At 49.3% G+C, this 17736-nt stretch overlaps 2 protein-coding genes and 2 non-coding genes across 7 annotated transcripts in view; 3 read left to right on the forward strand and 1 right to left on the reverse strand.

Moving 5' to 3' along the window:
• The window catches only part of CKAP5 (cytoskeleton associated protein 5), a 35582-nt gene extending 22359 nt beyond the window's left edge, over nucleotides 1-13223 (forward strand). For 2 of the 4 annotated variants that reach the window (XM_075280751.1, XM_075280752.1), the window contains exons 21-44: nucleotides 144-283; nucleotides 365-539; nucleotides 631-744; nucleotides 937-1065; nucleotides 1140-1334; nucleotides 3174-3315; nucleotides 3423-3511; nucleotides 4491-4616; nucleotides 5309-5458; nucleotides 6260-6463; nucleotides 6896-7031; nucleotides 7112-7305; nucleotides 7379-7548; nucleotides 8158-8331; nucleotides 9290-9410; nucleotides 9483-9662; nucleotides 9759-9946; nucleotides 10020-10095; nucleotides 10609-10797; nucleotides 10878-11015; nucleotides 11155-11238; nucleotides 11541-11697; nucleotides 11775-11929; nucleotides 12595-13223. In XM_075280751.1, coding sequence (XP_075136852.1) covers nucleotides 144-283; nucleotides 365-539; nucleotides 631-744; nucleotides 937-1065; nucleotides 1140-1334; nucleotides 3174-3315; nucleotides 3423-3511; nucleotides 4491-4616; nucleotides 5309-5458; nucleotides 6260-6463; nucleotides 6896-7031; nucleotides 7112-7305; nucleotides 7379-7548; nucleotides 8158-8331; nucleotides 9290-9410; nucleotides 9483-9662; nucleotides 9759-9946; nucleotides 10020-10095; nucleotides 10609-10797; nucleotides 10878-11015; nucleotides 11155-11238; nucleotides 11541-11697; nucleotides 11775-11929; nucleotides 12595-12843 — 3675 coding nt within the window. In that variant the 3' untranslated portion in view covers nucleotides 12844-13223. The remainder of the gene's footprint in view (nucleotides 1-143; nucleotides 284-364; nucleotides 540-630; nucleotides 745-936; nucleotides 1066-1139; nucleotides 1335-3173; nucleotides 3316-3422; nucleotides 3512-4490; nucleotides 4617-5308; nucleotides 5459-6259; nucleotides 6464-6895; nucleotides 7032-7111; nucleotides 7306-7378; nucleotides 7549-8157; nucleotides 8332-9289; nucleotides 9411-9482; nucleotides 9663-9758; nucleotides 9947-10019; nucleotides 10096-10608; nucleotides 10798-10877; nucleotides 11016-11154; nucleotides 11239-11540; nucleotides 11698-11774; nucleotides 11930-12594) is intronic. The other 2 variants (XM_075280754.1, XM_075280753.1) reach the window with 2 other exon arrangements.
• Nucleotides 4245-4351, forward strand: LOC142214711 (small nucleolar RNA SNORD67). Its single transcript, XR_012717288.1, has one exon. It is a non-coding gene; the product is annotated as a small nucleolar RNA SNORD67 (small nucleolar RNA).
• Nucleotides 6498-6604, forward strand: LOC142214713 (small nucleolar RNA SNORD67). The gene has a single exon (XR_012717289.1). It is a non-coding gene; the product is annotated as a small nucleolar RNA SNORD67 (small nucleolar RNA).
• Nucleotides 13224-13992: 769 nt separating the features above from the next.
• Nucleotides 13993-17736, reverse strand: part of F2 (coagulation factor II, thrombin) — a 39023-nt gene continuing 35279 nt past the window's right edge. Inside the window, exons 11-14 of the mRNA XM_075280766.1 lie at nucleotides 14796-14969; nucleotides 14531-14709; nucleotides 14269-14339; nucleotides 13993-14177 (exon numbers count right to left, since the gene is read on the reverse strand). Of these exons, the coding sequence (XP_075136867.1) occupies nucleotides 14019-14177; nucleotides 14269-14339; nucleotides 14531-14709; nucleotides 14796-14969 (583 nt within the window). The 3' untranslated portion in view covers nucleotides 13993-14018. The remainder of the gene's footprint in view (nucleotides 14178-14268; nucleotides 14340-14530; nucleotides 14710-14795; nucleotides 14970-17736) is intronic.

Here is a 17736-nt window from a genome sequence, read left to right on the forward strand (position 1 = left end):
GATGGACGCCAGTTGTCTCCTTTAGGATAAGACTATCTCCCATCTCCAGTCATCTCCCCTTCCATAACTCTGTGATGCCGCTGCTCTAGCTCTGACCCTCTTCTATCAATCGATGTTACAGTGTTATGTTATCACTTTGACAGATGAAGGGCCAGACGCCGCCCGCTCCAAGCCGAGGGTCTTCCAAGTCTGGTGCAGGAGGCGATGATGGGGAGGAGGGTGAAGAGCAGGAAGACGACTCTCCCGCCGACGTCATGGACCTTCTGCCTCGCGCTGAAATCTGGTGACTTGGTTAATACCAGTTTTATAACCCCGAGGACGTGTAGGTGAGACTTGTCTGACCAAGCGCATTCATCTTCTCTAGTGATAAAATCTCTTCTGACCTCGTGGCCAAGATTGGAGATAAAAACTGGAAAATCCGTAAGGAAGGTTTAGATGAAGTGACGACCATCCTGAACGAGGCCAAATTCATCCTTCCGAATATCGGAGAACTGCCAAGTGCCCTGAAGGGTCGGCTCAATGACTCCAATAAGATCCTGGTAGGTATAGAAGAGGACGCCCCCTATAGATCTATACTGTAATCTGTTGGCTTGTAGAACTCTCTTTACTCTCGGGATCCTTCTCTGACAGGTTCTGCAGACGTTGGGTATCCTGCAGCAGCTCGCCACGGCTATGGGTCCCAATATTAAGCAGCATGTTAAGAACTTGGGTATGCCGATTATAACAGTGCTGGGAGACAGCAAGGTGAGCCCTGTGTAATGGACGATAACGCTTACACCTCCACACTGCGATACCCCCGGGACAGAGCAGAGATCCCCTCACAAGGTCCACATCATATATTAGGCCTCATGTCCCCTATTATCTGACCCTGGGTATCTCTGGGGCCCACAGACCATCACTGCTGGTTATCCAGGGTTGACAAGTTTGTGTTTTTAGGCAAATGTCCGGGCTGCAGCGCTGGCGACGCTCAATACTTGGTTTGAACAAACTGGTATGAAGGAATGGCTGGAAGGGGAAGATCTGTCCGAGGAGCTGAAGAGAGAAAACCCTTTCCTTAGACAGGAGGTAAGATCGGGGTTGTGAGGCCGCTCTGTGGGACTATTAGACCGGCTCGCTGTCTAACCATTTCTCCTTGGTAGCTGCTTGGATGGCTGGCAGAGAAACTTCCTAGCTTACGCAGCGTCCCCTCAGATCTGCAGCTCTGCGTCCCATATCTGTACGGCTGCCTAGAAGACCGTAATGGCGATGTCCGCAAGAAAGCCCAGGAGGCGCTGCCCGTCTTCATGATGCATATTGGATTTGAAAAGATGTCTAAAGCAACTGGTAAACTCAAGGTGAGAAGCTTTTATATGAAAGTGATGGTCAGATAGTCCGCAGACTAATGCCCTCTAAAGGCTTATAATACGGCCGTCCTGTCTGTGATCTGGCCGCCAGAATCTGGGGGGGGGGGGGGGTGTCAGCTCTGTATATACTAATGACTAGGAGCGGCAGCCCCATCCACTGTATAATGGCAGTGCCAGGTACTGCAGCTCTGTATATACTACTGACTAGGAGCGGCAGCCCCATCCACTGTATAATGGCGGTGCCAGGTACTGCAGCTCTGTATATACTACTGACTAGGAGCGGCAGCCCCATCCACTGTATAATGGCGGTGCCAGGTACTGCAGCTCTGTATATACTACTGACTAGGAGCGGCAGCCCCATCCACTGTATAATGGAGGTGCCAGGTACTGCAGCTCTGTATATACTCCTGACTAGGAGCGGCAGCCCCATCCACTGTATAATGGCGGTGCCAGGTACTGCAGCTCTGTATATACTACTGACTAGGAGCGGCAGCTCCATCCACTGTATAATGGCGGTGCCAGGTACTGCAGCTCTGTATATACTACTGACTAGGAGCGGCAGCCCCATCCACTGTATAATGGCGGTGCCAGGTACTGCAGCTCTGTATATACTACTGACTAGGAGCGGCAGCTCCATCCACTGTATAATGGCGGTGCCAGGTACTGCAGCTCTGTATATACTACTGACTAGGAGCGGCAGCCCCATCCACTGTATAATGGCGGTGCCAGGTACTGCAGCTCTGTATATACTACTGACTAGGAGCGGCAGCCCCATCCACTGTATAATGGCGGTGCCAGGTACTGCAGCTCTGTATATACTCCTGACTAGGAGCGGCAGCCCCATCCACTGTATAATGGCGGTGCCAGGTACTGCAGCTCTGTATATACTACTGACTAGGAGCGGCAGCTCCATCCACTGTATAATGGCGGTGCCAGGTACTGCAGCTCTGTATATACTACTGACTAGGAGCGGCAGCCCCATCCACTGTATAATGGCGGTGCCAGGTACTGCAGCTCTGTATATACTACTGACTAGGAGCGGCAGCTCCATCCACTGTATAATGGCGGTGCCAGGTACTGCAGCTCTGTATATACTACTGACTAGGAGCGGCAGCTCCATCCACTGTATAATGGCGGTGCCAGGTACTGCAGCTCTGTATATACTACTGACTAGGAGCGGCAGCCCCATCCACTGTATAATGGCGGTGCCAGGTACTGCAGCTCTGTATATACTACTGACTAGGAGCGGCAGCCCCATCCACTGTATAATGGCGGTGCCAGGTACTGCAGCTCTGTATATACTACTGACTAGGAGCGGCAGCCCCATCCACTGTATAATGGCGGTGCCAGGTACTGCAGCTCTGTATATACTACTGACTAGGAGCGGCAGCCCCATCCACTGTATAATGGCGGTGCCAGGTACTGCAGCTCTGTATATATTACTGACTAGGAGCGGCAGCCCCATCCACTGTATAATGGCGGTGCCAGGTACTGCAGCTCTGTATATACTACTGACTAGGAGCGGCAGCTCCATCCACTGTATAATGGCAGTGCCAGGTACTGCAGCTCTGTATATACTACTGACTAGGAGCGGCAGCCCCATCCACTGTATAATGGCGGTGCCAGGTACTGCAGCTCTGTATATACTACTGACTAGGAGCTTGATACTACAGGTCTATCAGTGTGCCGAATGGTAAATCTGTCACCTCTGTGCACGGCCTTGTCTAACTTTTACTTGCCTATAAATCCACCTGACTTGGTTATGTCTGTAGCTCTTGAAGTCCAATGAGCGGCGACTTTCATTACTTTAATCCCATGCGTTCCTTTCAGCCTGCCTCTAAGGACCAGGTCCTTGCTCTGTTGGAGAAGGCTAAAGCCAGCATGCCCGCCAAACCTGCTCCCCCACCCGGCAAGGCTTCTTTCAAACAAGCAGGAGGGTCAGGCCACGCTTCATCGTCTGCTCCTGCCGCCGGTATGTATGTGGCAGCCATTAGTGTTGGCTTTGTGTTCTGGGCGGTAATGGAGGGCTAGCTGCACATGCAGGACTTCTCATTGTCCTAACTGTCTTGTGTTTCTCAGCTGTATGTGATTCGGGACCCCCCCCTCCTTCAGAGAGCAAGCCAGACCCAAAGAAGGCCAAAGCAGGAGCCCCAGCATCTAAAGGAAAGGTATGTCCTCTCCTCCCGAGTACTCCAGGAAAATATCCATCTGGATCTTCAAAGGTATTCTGAATATAAAGTTCTCCCATGTGAGTTGGGTGGGGGATAACCTCTATTTGGGTGGGGGTGGTCCGCTGGGCCATTGATCATAATCCAGGGACCTGAGTGTCCTGTTTGGAGCAGCGATCAAACATGTGCACCCTCTCCATTCAGTGTGTATGGCACTGTGCACGATGGCGGAGCGCTGTCCTTGGCCATCCTCACTAGTCCTATGGACACAATGGGTATTTTTCACGGTGATTTGGGACACTAAACCCACCCACAGGTCCTTATAGATTGGGGGATTTGTGTCCCAAATTGCCCTGATATTACCTTTATAATGGAGCAGTTCAGCTTGTGCACGGCTGCAGTCCGACTCCCACCTATCTAGTGGTTATCCATCAGAATATCCCTTTATTACGGCAGATCTGTAGAGAACTTGCTGCTGCTGACATTGTTTATTGCTGCTCCTAAAGCCCCAGTCCTTTCTCTCTAGACCCAATCTGTGTCCTCAGAGAGTAACACCAGTATGACCCCAACGAAAGCAAACGCCAGCCTATCCAAAGCCAAGCAAACTAAGCAGGCGGTAACCAGACTGCACCTCTGGGGATGGGCTTTGTTGCACTTGCTGCTGTATCTTTGCACCCTGATCTGATGCACATACTGAGTATATGGAGATACCCGGGATGGCCGGTGACGCTACTTGGAGGATGATGAGTTGCACACGGGGTGTTGTAGTGCCGAGCGCTGCTCACTCTTCAGACCCTCGCTGGTGACATAACCAAGTGCACAGGGGCCAGCTGACTCCATAACGCTCACTCCACTTTTCCTTTTCCTTGATGCACCAATGATTAACCCATTAATACACTTCACCAGGGCACCGTTGTCTGGCCATGAGCCACTTGGGACGATGTACCAGTCCTTCATCTGTTCTGTATTTGCCCTCAAGGTTGTGCCAGCAAAGAAAGTGCCAAGTAAGCCATCAGTGAAGGATGAGGAGGACAAGTCGGGGCCAATTTACATAATCGTTCCCAATGGGAAGGAGCAGAGGGTGAAGGAGGAGAAGGGGCTGAAGGTGAGCAAATGCAACGTCTTGCTGAATCTGGGCTGTGGCTTTAACCACTTAATGACCAGCCCTGTCTGATTCTTCATGTAAGAGTGTCTCTCACTGATAGTGTGCCAGAAGAATTGTGGAGCTTTCCCCCATAACTTTTCGTTTTTACTACTTCCCTACATAACCTGATATTGGTCGTCTCTCTCCCCACAGCTTTATAGTGTCATGTGTATACAGGAGTCCGAGCATCATGTGACCTATACGCTGCTTGGAGTCTGAGTCTCCATATTGGGCTTGGAATCTGGACTGTTTTGTAGCGTGTTCCTATGTTGTAATGGGTTAGTCTTGGCGTGCTCCTGTATGTTCTAGGCTATCCTGTCAGACAGGCTGCTCTTAGGGCAGTGCTGGGTATCTGCCTAGTCGCAGGCTTTTCTCTTAGATTTTTGCTGTAGTGTCTTGGCCATGGAGATCACAATCGGTTGATGAGGATTGATGGTTTCTCCATTAGAGCTGGAGCTGTACTGTCTCCCCTTGAGCACCCGGTGCTGGGCTGTATAATACACCTGTGGCCGGCCTGGTCTACAGCACGAGGGGTTAATGTCACTAGTGTGGCTGGTGCAGGCCCTGCGCTCTGACCTGTATGTTCTGTGTATTAGACCGCCTCAGTCTATTACGTTCTCTCCTGGACACGGTCTAATCTCTTTGTATTGCAGGTCTTGAAATGGAATTTCCCGACCCCTCGAGACGAGTACATCGAGCAGCTAAAGACCCAAATGTCTACGTGTATGGCTAGATGGCTGCAGGATGAATTATTCCACGCCGATTTCCAGCACCACATAAAGGGCTTGGCTGTAATGACTGATGTGAGTGGTGTCCTTACACAGCTTGTAAAGGCAAATGATGAATATCCGATTATTTGTGGTCCGACTCCGCATTTGCTCTATGGAGGATAGTGCTGAGCTGTTCTCAGTCTGGATCTGTCCTCTGTATAGTGGCTGCTAAGCATTGCTGATCGGCGGTGGTCCTGGGCGTCTAAGGAGAAGTCCTCAATGTTTGCCTAGGAAACCCTTTGTGTAGTTCTGTGATCCTGGCCACTTATAAGAATTGATCGTCTTCAGTCATTCCTCCGGTGCACATCACCGACTGTCTGGATGTCAGACTACTACTACACTGAATAGACCTCCAAGGTTTGGAGAGGAGCGGCCGCCCCTTCTGACAGGTCTGGTTCAGTAGACGCTCCCCCAACACCTGTCAATTTTATTCTTACAGCTCTAAGAGGAACAACACATTGCCGGGTTCTACAGAAATCTAATCCAGAATTTATTAATTTAAAGGAAAATAAAAATATTCAGTAAATACTTGTCAGAGGTGACATCCCCTTTAATGGGGTGTCCCACTAATGCTACAGCCTTTCTATGCGGACAGCTCTGAGTGTTGTGTATTACGAGGGTGCTGAGACCATGTAATGGCTGGCCATAAGAGCCCCCCCCCTCCGTCTTATGGTCACAGTAATGTCCTTATTCCCTCCCTACCATTGTTTTCTGCACCGGGTTGTCTATCTGGATAGGTTTGGGGTCTGGATTGGTTTGGGGTCTGGTTGGCTGTTTGGGGTCTGGCTCTCTGATAATGTACCTGATGTGTGTCCTCCCTTCTCTCCTTTTTAGCACTTGGAGACTGAGAAGGAAGGAGTCATGAGCTGTTTGGACCTTATTCTTAAATGGTTCACCTTGCGCTTCTTTGACACCAATACCAGCGTCTTGATGAAGGTCTTGGAGTACCTGAAGCTGCTCTTTACTATGCTCAGCCAGGAGGAATACCATCTTACCGAGCTGGAGGCCACGTCCTTCATCCCGTACCTGCTGCTGAAGGTGAGGGCTCTGTGCGCTGCGCTGGGAGTCGCTCCTGGAGGATGATGAGTTGCACTAAGGAGTCTGCAGTGCTGTGTCCTGTGGTACCCCCAGAATCGCTGTGGTGACACAACCACGTGCACAGGGGCCAGCTGACTCCAGGTCGCTCCCACTACAAGACATAGTGCGCTTTAATAGAAATGCTGAGTTTAGGAGTTTGTAATGGGGTTGGCCCAAGTTGTAATGTTTCCCATTCACAATATGGGGGGTAACCTTCTGCTCAGTGATGGTCCGACTGCTGGGAACCCATTGGCCGTGAGAATGTCGGAGGGGATCACCATGTTCTGGCTAGTAAGGCCCCAAACTGAGGCCTGGGAATGGAATAAACCCTTAACCCTTAGGTTTACCTTTAGGGCCTTGGTCACCGTGCTTTTCCTCTGGTCTCTTCCACAGGTAGGCGAGCCAAAAGATGTTGTACGAAAAGATGTGCGTGCCATTCTGAACAAGATGTGCCAGGTGTACCCAGCTAGCAAGATGTTTAACTTTGTGATGGAGGGGATCAAGTCTAAGAACTCCAAGCAGAGAGCCGGTTAGTTGTGCGAGGAGCGTAACCTCCTTCAGGAAACTAATCCTACAAGTCCCTTCAGTTTGTGTAATGTCTGTCTGCAGAGTGCCTGGAGGAGCTGGGCTGTCTGGTCGAGTCCTATGGTATGAATGTCTGTCAGCCAACACCTGCCAAAGCTCTGAAGGAGATCGCCGTACACATTGGAGATCGCGATACCACCGTGCGCAACGCTGCGCTTAACACCATAGTGACCGTGTACAATGTGCATGGAGAGCAAGTCTTCAAACTCATCGGAAATGTGAGTGTGTGCCCCGGGCAAGTCTGGTCCTACTTGTTCTAATGGACTCTGCTAACCGTCTTCTCTCCTTCAGTTGTCTGAGAAAGACATGAGCATGTTAGAGGAAAGGATAAAACGTGCCGGTAAGAAGCAGACGGCCGCGGCCCCAGCCAAACAGCCAGAAGAGAAACCTCAGCGGGTGCAGAATGCCAATACCAGTCTGCTGCGGAAAGCCCCCCCTGAAGACATGTCGTCCAAACTCAAGTAGGTTTTGCATCTGCCCGGCATTGACATGTCTTGTCTTACAGTCTTGTAACTAGCCAAGCACTAAATGTTCTGTTCTTCTATCACTGCCTTACCATGGACAGAATCATGTACCGCACGTATAGGATGTAAGTATGGGACTGTCTCAGGATTATATATCTGCACACAATGCCTGAAATGTAACCAGAAAACCATGTCTAGTCTCCACGGAGTATATACTGTATACAGGTAGCTCATAAGCTCCCTCTAGTGGTGGCCATGAGTAGGTAGAATTGCCCCTGACCTAGCCGTGGCCAGGCTGGGTGATGTGATTCATGTGCGGCTGTTTCCTGGACATGTTTTATGTAACTTGCTGCCTCCTGGTGAGTTTTATGCTGCTCTAGAAGCGTTCAGGGCTCGCTCCATCTTCTCAGTATAATGCAGCAAGGGCCACACACAGCCGTGGTCAGTCCAGGCCCTGTCTAGTACTCGGACATATCTGTGACCTGGCAGACATTTGTCCAGGCTGTCGTGTCTATCTGTAGACCTCCGTTCATGTGCATGCAGAGTCTCACATCTAGGCTTCAGCTCATCAGAGAACTTCTTTAACATCCCAATGTTTCTCCCTAGTCAAGCCCGGAACATGGCGGGACACCCCGAGCCCACGCACACGGTCCCCAGAGAATTCCAGCTGGATTTGGATGAGATTGAGAATGACAATGGCACGGTGAGGTGCGAGATGCCGGCATTGGTCCAACACAAACTGGATGAGATCTTCGAACCCGTCCTAATCCCAGAACCAAAGTGAGTTGTGTAGAAATCAGACGCGGGGCAGATGAATAACATGCTGTGTGTAATAACATGCTGTGTGTATTGTGTATAATAACATGCTGTGTGTATTGTGTATAATAACATGCTGTGTGTATAATAACATGCTGTGTGTATTGTGTATAATATGCTGTGTGTATTGTGTATAATATGCTGTGTGTATTGTGTATAATAACATACTGTGTGTATTGTGTATAGTAACATGCTGTGTATAACATGCTGTGTGTATTGTGTATAATAACATGCTGTGTGCGTTGTGTATAATAACATGCTGTGTGTATTGTGTATAATAACATGCTGTGTGTATTGTGTATAATAACATGCTGTGTGTATAATAACATGCTGTGTGTATTGTGTATAATATGCTGTGTGTATTGTGTATAATATGCTGTGTGTATTGTGTATAATAACATACTGTGTGTATTGTGTATAGTAACATGCTGTGTATAACATGCTGTGTGTATTGTGTATAATAACATGCTGTGTGTATTGTGTATAATATGCTGTGTGTATTGTGTATAATATGCTGTGTGTATTGTGTATAATAACATACTGTGTGTATTGTGTATAGTAACATGCTGTGTATAACATGCTGTGTGTATTGTGTATAATAACATGCTGTGTGCGTTGTGTATAATAACATGCTGTGTGTATTGTGTATAATAACATGCTGTGTGTATTGTGTATAACATGCTGTGTGTGTTGTGTCCCCACTGACAGTGATGTGGTAATGCTAGGAGATGCCTTCACTGTGAATGGGGGGGGGGGGGGGGCAGCTGCTGCAGTTTGGGGGTAACTTGCCACCTGTTAAGGGTCTGGAGGTGGCTGTGACTGTAAGGGACTTCCATAGAGCTCATTAACCCCGTAGATGCCGCAGTCACAGCTTCAGAAGGATTCCCCTTTGTGACCCGTTCTTGTGACCTGTGTCCCGCAGGATCCGGGCTGTGTCTCCGCACTTCGATGACATGCACAGTAACACGGCTTCTACCATAAACTTTGTGATCTCCCAAGTGGCCAGCGGTGACATAAATACCAGTATCCAGGCCTTGGCGCAGGTAAGTCGGGCTTTATACCGTCTGACCCTGGGACTGCTCATGTAAGGAGGACTTACTCAAGGCTCTTCTCAGATTGATGAAGTCCTGCGGCAGGAGGATAAGGCAGAAGCCATGTCAGGCCACATAGACCAGTTTTTGATTGCCACCTTCATGCAGCTGCGTCTGGTCTACAACACACACATGGCGGATGAGCGGCTGGACAAGGACGATATCGTTCGTCTCTACAGCTGCATCATCGGGAACATGATATCGGTAAATACGGTTTGTGGGAATTTAAAATAAAATATTTTTGGTCTTTTTATATTTCGAGCTCTTTGCACTTCTTACTGACCCGAAATGTCCCCCAAGCTCTTCCAGATGGAAAGTCTGGCCCGCGAAGCTTCTACCGGAGTCCTGAAGGACCTGATGCACGGCCTCATCACCCTCATGCTCGACTCCAGGGTGGAGGATCTAGAGGAGGGACAACAAGTGGTGCGTTCAGTCAACCTGCTGGTGGTGAAAGTGCTCGAGAAGTCGGACCAGACAAACATACTGAGGTTTGTCCTCGGGGTCTTGGGTAATGGCGGTCTCTGCTTTGTATCGAATATTAACCCTTGACTTTCCTTGCAGTGCTCTTCTGCTGCTTCTCCAGGACAGTCTTCTTGCTACTGCCAGCTCACCCAAGTTTTCCGAGCTCGTCATGAAGGTAAATCCTTCACACCATATCATTGCGTTATAACTGGTGGGGCTCTGCTGACCCTAAAAACAAAGGATTCGCAGCACAAATTTCACCTGACAACAACCCCTTTATGGCATTTCCCTGCAAAGCTGTCAGTGCAAGAAACTGCTGCACTTTCCGTTCACATTGTACAGTTCTCCCTCCACAAGGGGTGGGTAGAGTGCCACCATACAGGGAGGATTGTGGGGTCCCCGATGTGCTATCACTTTATAGGGGTTATGAGGGGAGATGACTCTTTACTGACGTAGATGATGATCCCCTGACCTCCCCAGTATTAGCTCTGTAGAGCACAGTGGGGTGCTGGGAGTCTCTGTTCTTGGATAAGATGGGAGTACCCCTTTAACCGTGCACAATTTGGCGTATTTTCCTGACTGCTCTGTAGATGTTCTCATACTAAGACGCTGATGGATATTAATGCCCGGAGTTACCGGATTTGCCCGTCAATGTTCTGTGCAGTTACCGCCATACTTCTACCTGCAGTGTCTGTGGCGGATGATCCGACTCCTTCCAGAGGCCATTAATAATATAAACCTGGACAGGATCCTGCTGGATATCCATAACTTCATGAGGGTCCTGCCCAAAGAGAAACTGAAGCAACACAAGGGCGAGCTGCCGATGAGGACCCTGAAAACTCTGCTGCACACTCTGTGCAAACTCAAAGGCCCGAAGGTGAGGCACAAACCAGTGAGCGATGTCTGGGCGATCGAGGTGCGCAGGGCAGGGAATAAGAATCTGGATTGTTCTTTCAGATCATGGATCACCTGAGCATGATCGAGAACAAGCACGAGTCTGAGCTGGAGGCGCACCTTCTGAAAGTTATGAAGCACTCCATGGACGGCACCGGCTCCAAATCTGACAAGGAGACGGAGAAAGGGGCGTCTCGCACGGTGAGTCGGGTTCAGTGGAGAGTTGGGTTTCCTTTGCCTGTATAAAGCCCCCATAGCAGTGGGTTGTTGGTACCGTGTGTAGCCGAGCGCCTGTACCTGGGACTTGTGCATTTAGTGTTTGGCTTTGTGTTCTCTCGAGGAGGAAAAGGTCTCGAAAGCGAATGTCAGTGATTTCCTTGCTGAGATTTTCAAGAAGATTGGATCTAAAGAGAACACTAAGGAGGTAAGGACGTGGTCAGTGAGAGGGATGTACAGGTGGCGGTCAGCCCCACGTTGTTCTTACTGCACCTAGCCCTTACTTTCTACTAAGGTGGGCAGAAAGGCTGACACTTAGTATAACTCGCCCTGGTTCCTGATGGGCACAGACTACAGTTCTGGAGAGTGGTGTGTGTCTGAACCAAATCCCTGCCTGGCATGAGAGGGTTAAGGCTAATATACAGAACGCCAATTACAATCCACTACCCCCTCCCGTAGTCCAAGGGGTTAGTCTGAAGGACCTGGTGACATCTCCATCCTCCTCCATAGGGCTTGGCAGAGCTGTATGAGTACAAGAAGAAATACTCTGATGCGGAGATTGAGCCTTTCCTTAAGAACACCTCCCAGTTCTTCCAGAGCTATGTGGAGCGCGGTCTCCGTCTTATTGAGATGGAGCGGGAAGGAAAGTCTCGCATCACATCTACAGGTGAGACCCTGAGGAGATTCGTCTTCTCTCTTCATGTGGTTCTGTTCTCCATGATCTGACTGTCTGCTGTCTGACAGGTATCTCTCCACATGTGACTGAGATAAATTCGCTTCCATCAGTCACCAGCGCGGCGCCCCCTACTACAAACGCCAATGGCGAGGAGGTGGGGCCGTCCGTCTACCTGGAGAGGCTGAAGATCTTGCGCCAGAGGTGCGGCCTCGATAATGCCAAGGTAAAGACTGTTCTAGAATACGAGTGTACGACCCAATGGGCAAAAACCACTCAGGCCCTCAAACTGTGTTCACACAAGAAGCGCTTGGAGGTTCAGTAGGATAATCGCCCGTCTCTGGGTTTGGTTCAGACCAGGAAATCTGGTAGATGTACAGACTGGATTTCATGGCTTATGGGCATAGGACATGAGGGAACGTTATATGGGGGGGGGGGGGGGGTTATTGTTTGGGGTTATTGCACCTGCTCAGACCTGTGACTGTATATGGGGTTGTAAGATAACAATATCTGGGTCACTGGAGGTTTAGCCCTCTGTCATACGTAATGGTAGTCGCAACGCAGGATCTCTAAAGCTTTAAGGTGGAACGCAGGAGTACAGGGCCTGGCCCCCACTGATCTCATATTGGTGGCCCCTCCTAAGGCTAGCTGCAGAGCTGCGCCCCCAACTACACTTCAGAGAATGGCGCCATCTGCTGCCTCCTGCCGCATCAACAAATCCGTCGGGGGGTTGGGGTATTAGACCCCCACAGAAGTTAGAGGACTCCCCATTCCTAGGATAGGTCTTCCATATTATTAGTTTGGGGGATACCCCTTTAAGAATAAGGTCCCTTGATGTGGTTTGTGCCCTAGGCCTTGTCTGTAGTTTAACCTGTATCCGATCTCTTCTAGCAGGACGAGAGACCCCCACTCAGCTCCCTGCTCTCCAAGACCTCCACCCCATCCGTGGTGTCCTCTACAGACATGCTACACAGCAAGCTCTCCCAGCTGCGGGAGTCTCGTGAGCAGTTCCAGCACTTAGATCTAGACTCCAACCAGACGCACGCCAGCACCACATCGTCCGGCTCCTCCTCGGCCTCCACGGCCAACATCGACGACTTGAAAAAGAGACTGGAAAGAATTAAAAGCAGTCGAAAGTGATTCCCTTGGGGGCGCTGCAGTCTCTTCCACTCTCTAGGAGTCTCGTCTCGGGCTCAGTGGCTTTGTCTCGGCCTATTGTAAACTATTGTTTTATGTATCATACTGTGCATTTCTTTGTCCGGGGGTCGGAGTGCCGCGGACTGTGGCTGAGTATTTGTACATATATATTGCTGTGTTTTAGTGTACAGACCGTCTCCCTGTTCTAGGACTTCTTCTTTTCGTGTCCGGTTTTAATCGTCCGTCTCTTGGCTCTTAGATTTGTCGCTTCGTGGCTGCTTTTTGACTTGCTTTTAATTTAACATAAAGCAGTGACCGCTGATTCTGTAAGGAATCGCATGGCATGGAAACGTTTTTTTGTAAATAAAGTTGGAAATAAGTGAGTGCGTTGTACATGAGGCTCTCTCGGGTGCTCGGGTGTTTTTGGAGCTGTACATTACAGTAACTAATCCACAAGGCCTTGTCCCTCCGCCGAGTTCCGCGCTGAGCCCCAACACTTGGCGTTTAGTTTTCTTGGGCCGTTATAATAAAGTTCCCTTACTTTACACCCCGCTCCTCCAGAGTCCGAGTTATTGGCAAGTCTTAGATGTAGAAGAAGAAAATGTAGCAAATATTCAGGAGTCATTGGTGTGACCTGGAGAGGGAGGAGCTGTGACAACCGCCGGTGCTGTCTGTATAGAGGTGTTAGCGCTCATTGTAACCCTCCCTGATCATGATGGTGGATTGTCAAATGAGAAGTAATCTCTCTGAAATGGGAGCATCAGTTTAACCCCTTCCTGTGCAGGTTTTTCACTCCCCGCCTTCAATTTGCGGGACCAATTGTTCTTCATATTGGCACCTTTTATTATTCTGTACAATGTACTAGGAAGCCGGAAAATAAACCAGAATGGCGGGAACTGGAAACAAACTGCATTTGTGAGACTTTATGGGCTTTGTTTTTAGTGGTCACTGTGGAGCCAAAATAAGAGGTTCCCTGTGCATGCTAAAAGGGGGGCTCCTGTGTATGCTGGAGGTCCCCCCATGTGTGCTAGAGGTCCCCTAGTGTGGGAAACCAATGGTCTGCATAGCTGGGATGACACAAAGCCTTTGAGAAAGTGTTGAAAAATATTTTATTGCTGTGAAGAACCCCCTAATGTGGTTGTGCTGAGCCGAGTGGTCACAAGCCGGATGCTGGAAGATTAACCCTGCGCTGAGCAGCTGGCATGCTGCTCAATGATCTTCATTATCCATTTCCGCAAGCGATGTAGATGAACGTAGAAGCCATACTTTCCGGGACGGTCACATCCCTCACCCCAAGAGACTATACCCAGCTGGTACCAACGTTTGCTTATGGGGTCCTAGAAGAAGAACAAAGACCCGTAATGTAAGGGACTCTCCTTGAAACACAATCTTGGCATCCAATGACTTGTAGAAGAAAGTTCTACAAACCTTCATGACAAAGGGGCCTCCGCTGTCTCCTTCACAGGCGTCTCCACTCTTGCTATCTTCGGGACTGTATCCTGCAATAAATGGGAGAGAAGTCAAGACAAGTTCTAGGAAAGAAGGACCTTCATTGTTCTTGGTGGATATTTCAGCAACACCAAGGATTGATCGAAAGTTCTTCATAGCTGACCCACCATAACTACTGAACAAGCAAATTTAATGGAGTGGTCCCCTTCGGTTGTCTCCTTGAGGTTAGAGAGCCTCTTACCTGCACAGAACATGTTATCGGTTACTTTGATGTTGGTGGAAACCTTACAGGTCTCCTGCGGAACCACCGGGAGGTTTATCCGCTGAAGGGTTGCAGGTAACTGTGGTCCTCCTGTGGTCCATGTCTCCTGAAGATTGCCCCAGCCAGAGACCCGACCCTTGTACCCCGCCTTCAGAAACCTGCAAGAGAGTAGAAGTGGAGCTTGTCAGGGTCTTGAGCTACTCGCAGGATTGGAGAGCTCTGTCTGTCGCACCGAGCTTCTTACTTCTGAACAATCTCCTTGGTGGGAAGACACACTGGGTGGATGTAATTGGTGAAGGTCAGCGGCTTCTTCAGCCTCATCAGGGCAATGTCTCGGTTGAGGTTTTCCTTCCAGTTGTATTGGGGATGGACAATGATTTGTTCCAGCTGTAGGATCCTCTCCGTTGCCTTTTCGTATCTGGATGGAGAATATGAAATAAACTGGTAAAATATTGGCAGTCCCCAAAATGCTGGTGAGATATTTGTGATGCTTCCTGGGTCATGTGATTCCAGTCCATTACACACAAACCTATCTGTAACACTAAACCATCGTCACGATCATGGAAACTATAGGACGAACCCTCAGGACCCCGACATCCATTCCTATGAGACGCTCATTGCCCCATAGTGTATGGTTCTAGTACACGGGGCTCTGTTGGAACGTTGTATTACCATCAGTCCGTACTATGTAGTAACCCCCTGTCCTATACGTGCCCCATAGTGTGTGGTTCTAGTACACGGGCTCTGCTGGAACGTTGTATTACCATCAGTCCGTACTGTGTAGTAACACCCTGTCCTATACGTGCCCTATAGTGTGTGGTTCTAGTACATGGGGCTCTGCTGGAACGTTGTATTACCATCAGTCTGTACTGTGTAATAACCCCCTGTCCTATACGTGCCCTATAGTGTGTGGTTCTAGTACACGGGGCTCGGCTGGAACGTTGTATTACCATCAGTCCGTAGTATGTAGTAACACCCTGTCCTATACGTGCCCTATAGTGTGTGGTTCTAGTACACGGGGCTCGGCTGGAACGTTGTATTACCATCAGTCTGTACTGTGTAATAACCCCCTGTCCTATACGTGCCCCATAGTGTGTGGTTCTAGTACACAGGCTCTGCTGGAACGTTGTATTACTATCAGTCCGTACTATGTAGTAACACCCTGTCCTATACGTGCCCCATAGTGTGTGGTTCTAGTACACAGGCTCTGCTGGAACGTTGTATTACCATCAGTCCGTACTGTGTAATAACCCCCTGTCCTATACGTGCCCCATAGTGTGTGGTTCTAGTACACGGGCTCTGCTGGAACGTTGTATTACTATCAGTCCGTACTATGTAGTAACACCCTGTCCTATACGTGCCCCATAGTGTGTGGTTCTAGTACACAGGCTCTGCTGGAACGTTGTATTACCATCAGTCCGTACTATGTAGTAACCCCCTGTCCTATACGTGCCCCATAGTGTGTGGTTCTAGTACACAGGCTCTGCTGGAACGTTGTATTACCATCAGTCCGTACTGTGTAATAACCCCCTGTCCTATACGTGCCCCATAGTGTGTGGTTCTAGTACACGGGCTCTGCTGGAACGTTGTATTACTATCAGTCCGTACTATGTAGTAACACCCTGTCCTATACGTGCCCCATAGTGTGTGGTTCTAGTACACAGGCTCTGCTGGAACGTTGTATTACCATCAGTCCGTACTATGTAGTAACCCCCTGTCCTATACGTGCCCCATAGTGTGTGGTTCTAGTACACGGGGCTCGGCTGGAACGTTGTATTACCATCAGTCTGTACTGTGTAATAACCCCCTGTCCTATACGTGCCCCATAGTGTGTGGTTCTAGTACACAGGCTCTGCTGGAACGTTGTATTACTATCAGTCCGTACTATGTAGTAACACCCTGTCCTATACGTGCCCCATAGTGTGTGGTTCTAGTACACGGGCTCTGCTGGAACGTTGTATTACTATCAGTCCGTACTGTGTAATAACCCCCTGTCCTATACGTGCCCCATAGTGTGTGGTTCTAGTACACGGGCTCTGCTGGAACGTTGTATTACCATCAGTCCGTACTGTGTAATAACCCCCTGTCCTATACGTGCCCCATAGTGTGTGGTTCTAGTACACGGGCTCTGCTGGAACGTTGTATTACTATCAGTCCGTACTATGTAGTAACACCCTGTCCTATACGTGCCCCATAGTGTGTGGTTCTAGTACACAGGCTCTGCTGGAACGTTGTATTACTATCAGTCCGTACTATGTAGTAACACCCTGTCCTATACGTGCCCCATAGTGTGTGGTTCTAGTACATGGGGCTCTGCTGGAACGTTGTATTACCATCAGTCTGTACTGTGTAATAACCCCCTGTCCTATACGTGCCCTATAGTGTGTGGTTCTAGTACACGGGGCTCGGCTGGAACGTTGTATTACCATCAGTCCGTAGTATGTAGTAACACCCTGTCCTATACGTGCCCCATAGTGTGTGGTTCTAGTAAACGGGGCTCGGCTGGAACGTTGTATTACTATCAGTCCGTACTATGTAGTAACACCCTGTCCTATACGTGCCCTATAGTGTGTGGTTCTAGTACATGGGGCTCTGCTGGAACGTTGTATTACCATCAGTCTGTACTGTGTAATAACCCCCTGTCCTATACGTGCCCTATAGTGTGTGGTTCTAGTACACGGGGCTCGGCTGGAACGTTGTATTACCATCAGTCTGTACTGTGTAATAACCCCCTGTCCTATACGTGCCCCATAGTGTGTGGTTCTAGTACACAGGCTCTGCTGGAACGTTGTATTACTATCAGTCCGTACTATGTAGTAACACCCTGTCCTATACGTGCCCCATAGTGTGTGGTTCTAGTACACGGGCTCTGCTGGAACGTTGTATTACTATCAGTCCGTACTGTGTAATAACCCCCTGTCCTATACGTGCCCCATAGTGTGTGGTTCTAGTACACGGGCTCTGCTGGAACGTTGTATTACCATCAGTCCGTACTGTGTAATAACCCCCTGTCCTATACGTGCCCCATAGTGTGTGGTTCTAGTACACGGGCTCTGCTGGAACGTTGTATTACTATCAGTCCGTACTATGTAGTAACACCCTGTCCTATACGTGCCCCATAGTGTGTGGTTCTAGTACACAGGCTCTGCTGGAACGTTGTATTACTATCAGTCCGTACTATGTAG

The sequence above is a fragment of the Leptodactylus fuscus genome, chromosome 7 (genome assembly GCF_031893055.1).
Source record: "Leptodactylus fuscus isolate aLepFus1 chromosome 7, aLepFus1.hap2, whole genome shotgun sequence".
Taxonomy (NCBI): Eukaryota; Metazoa; Chordata; class Amphibia; order Anura; family Leptodactylidae; genus Leptodactylus; species Leptodactylus fuscus.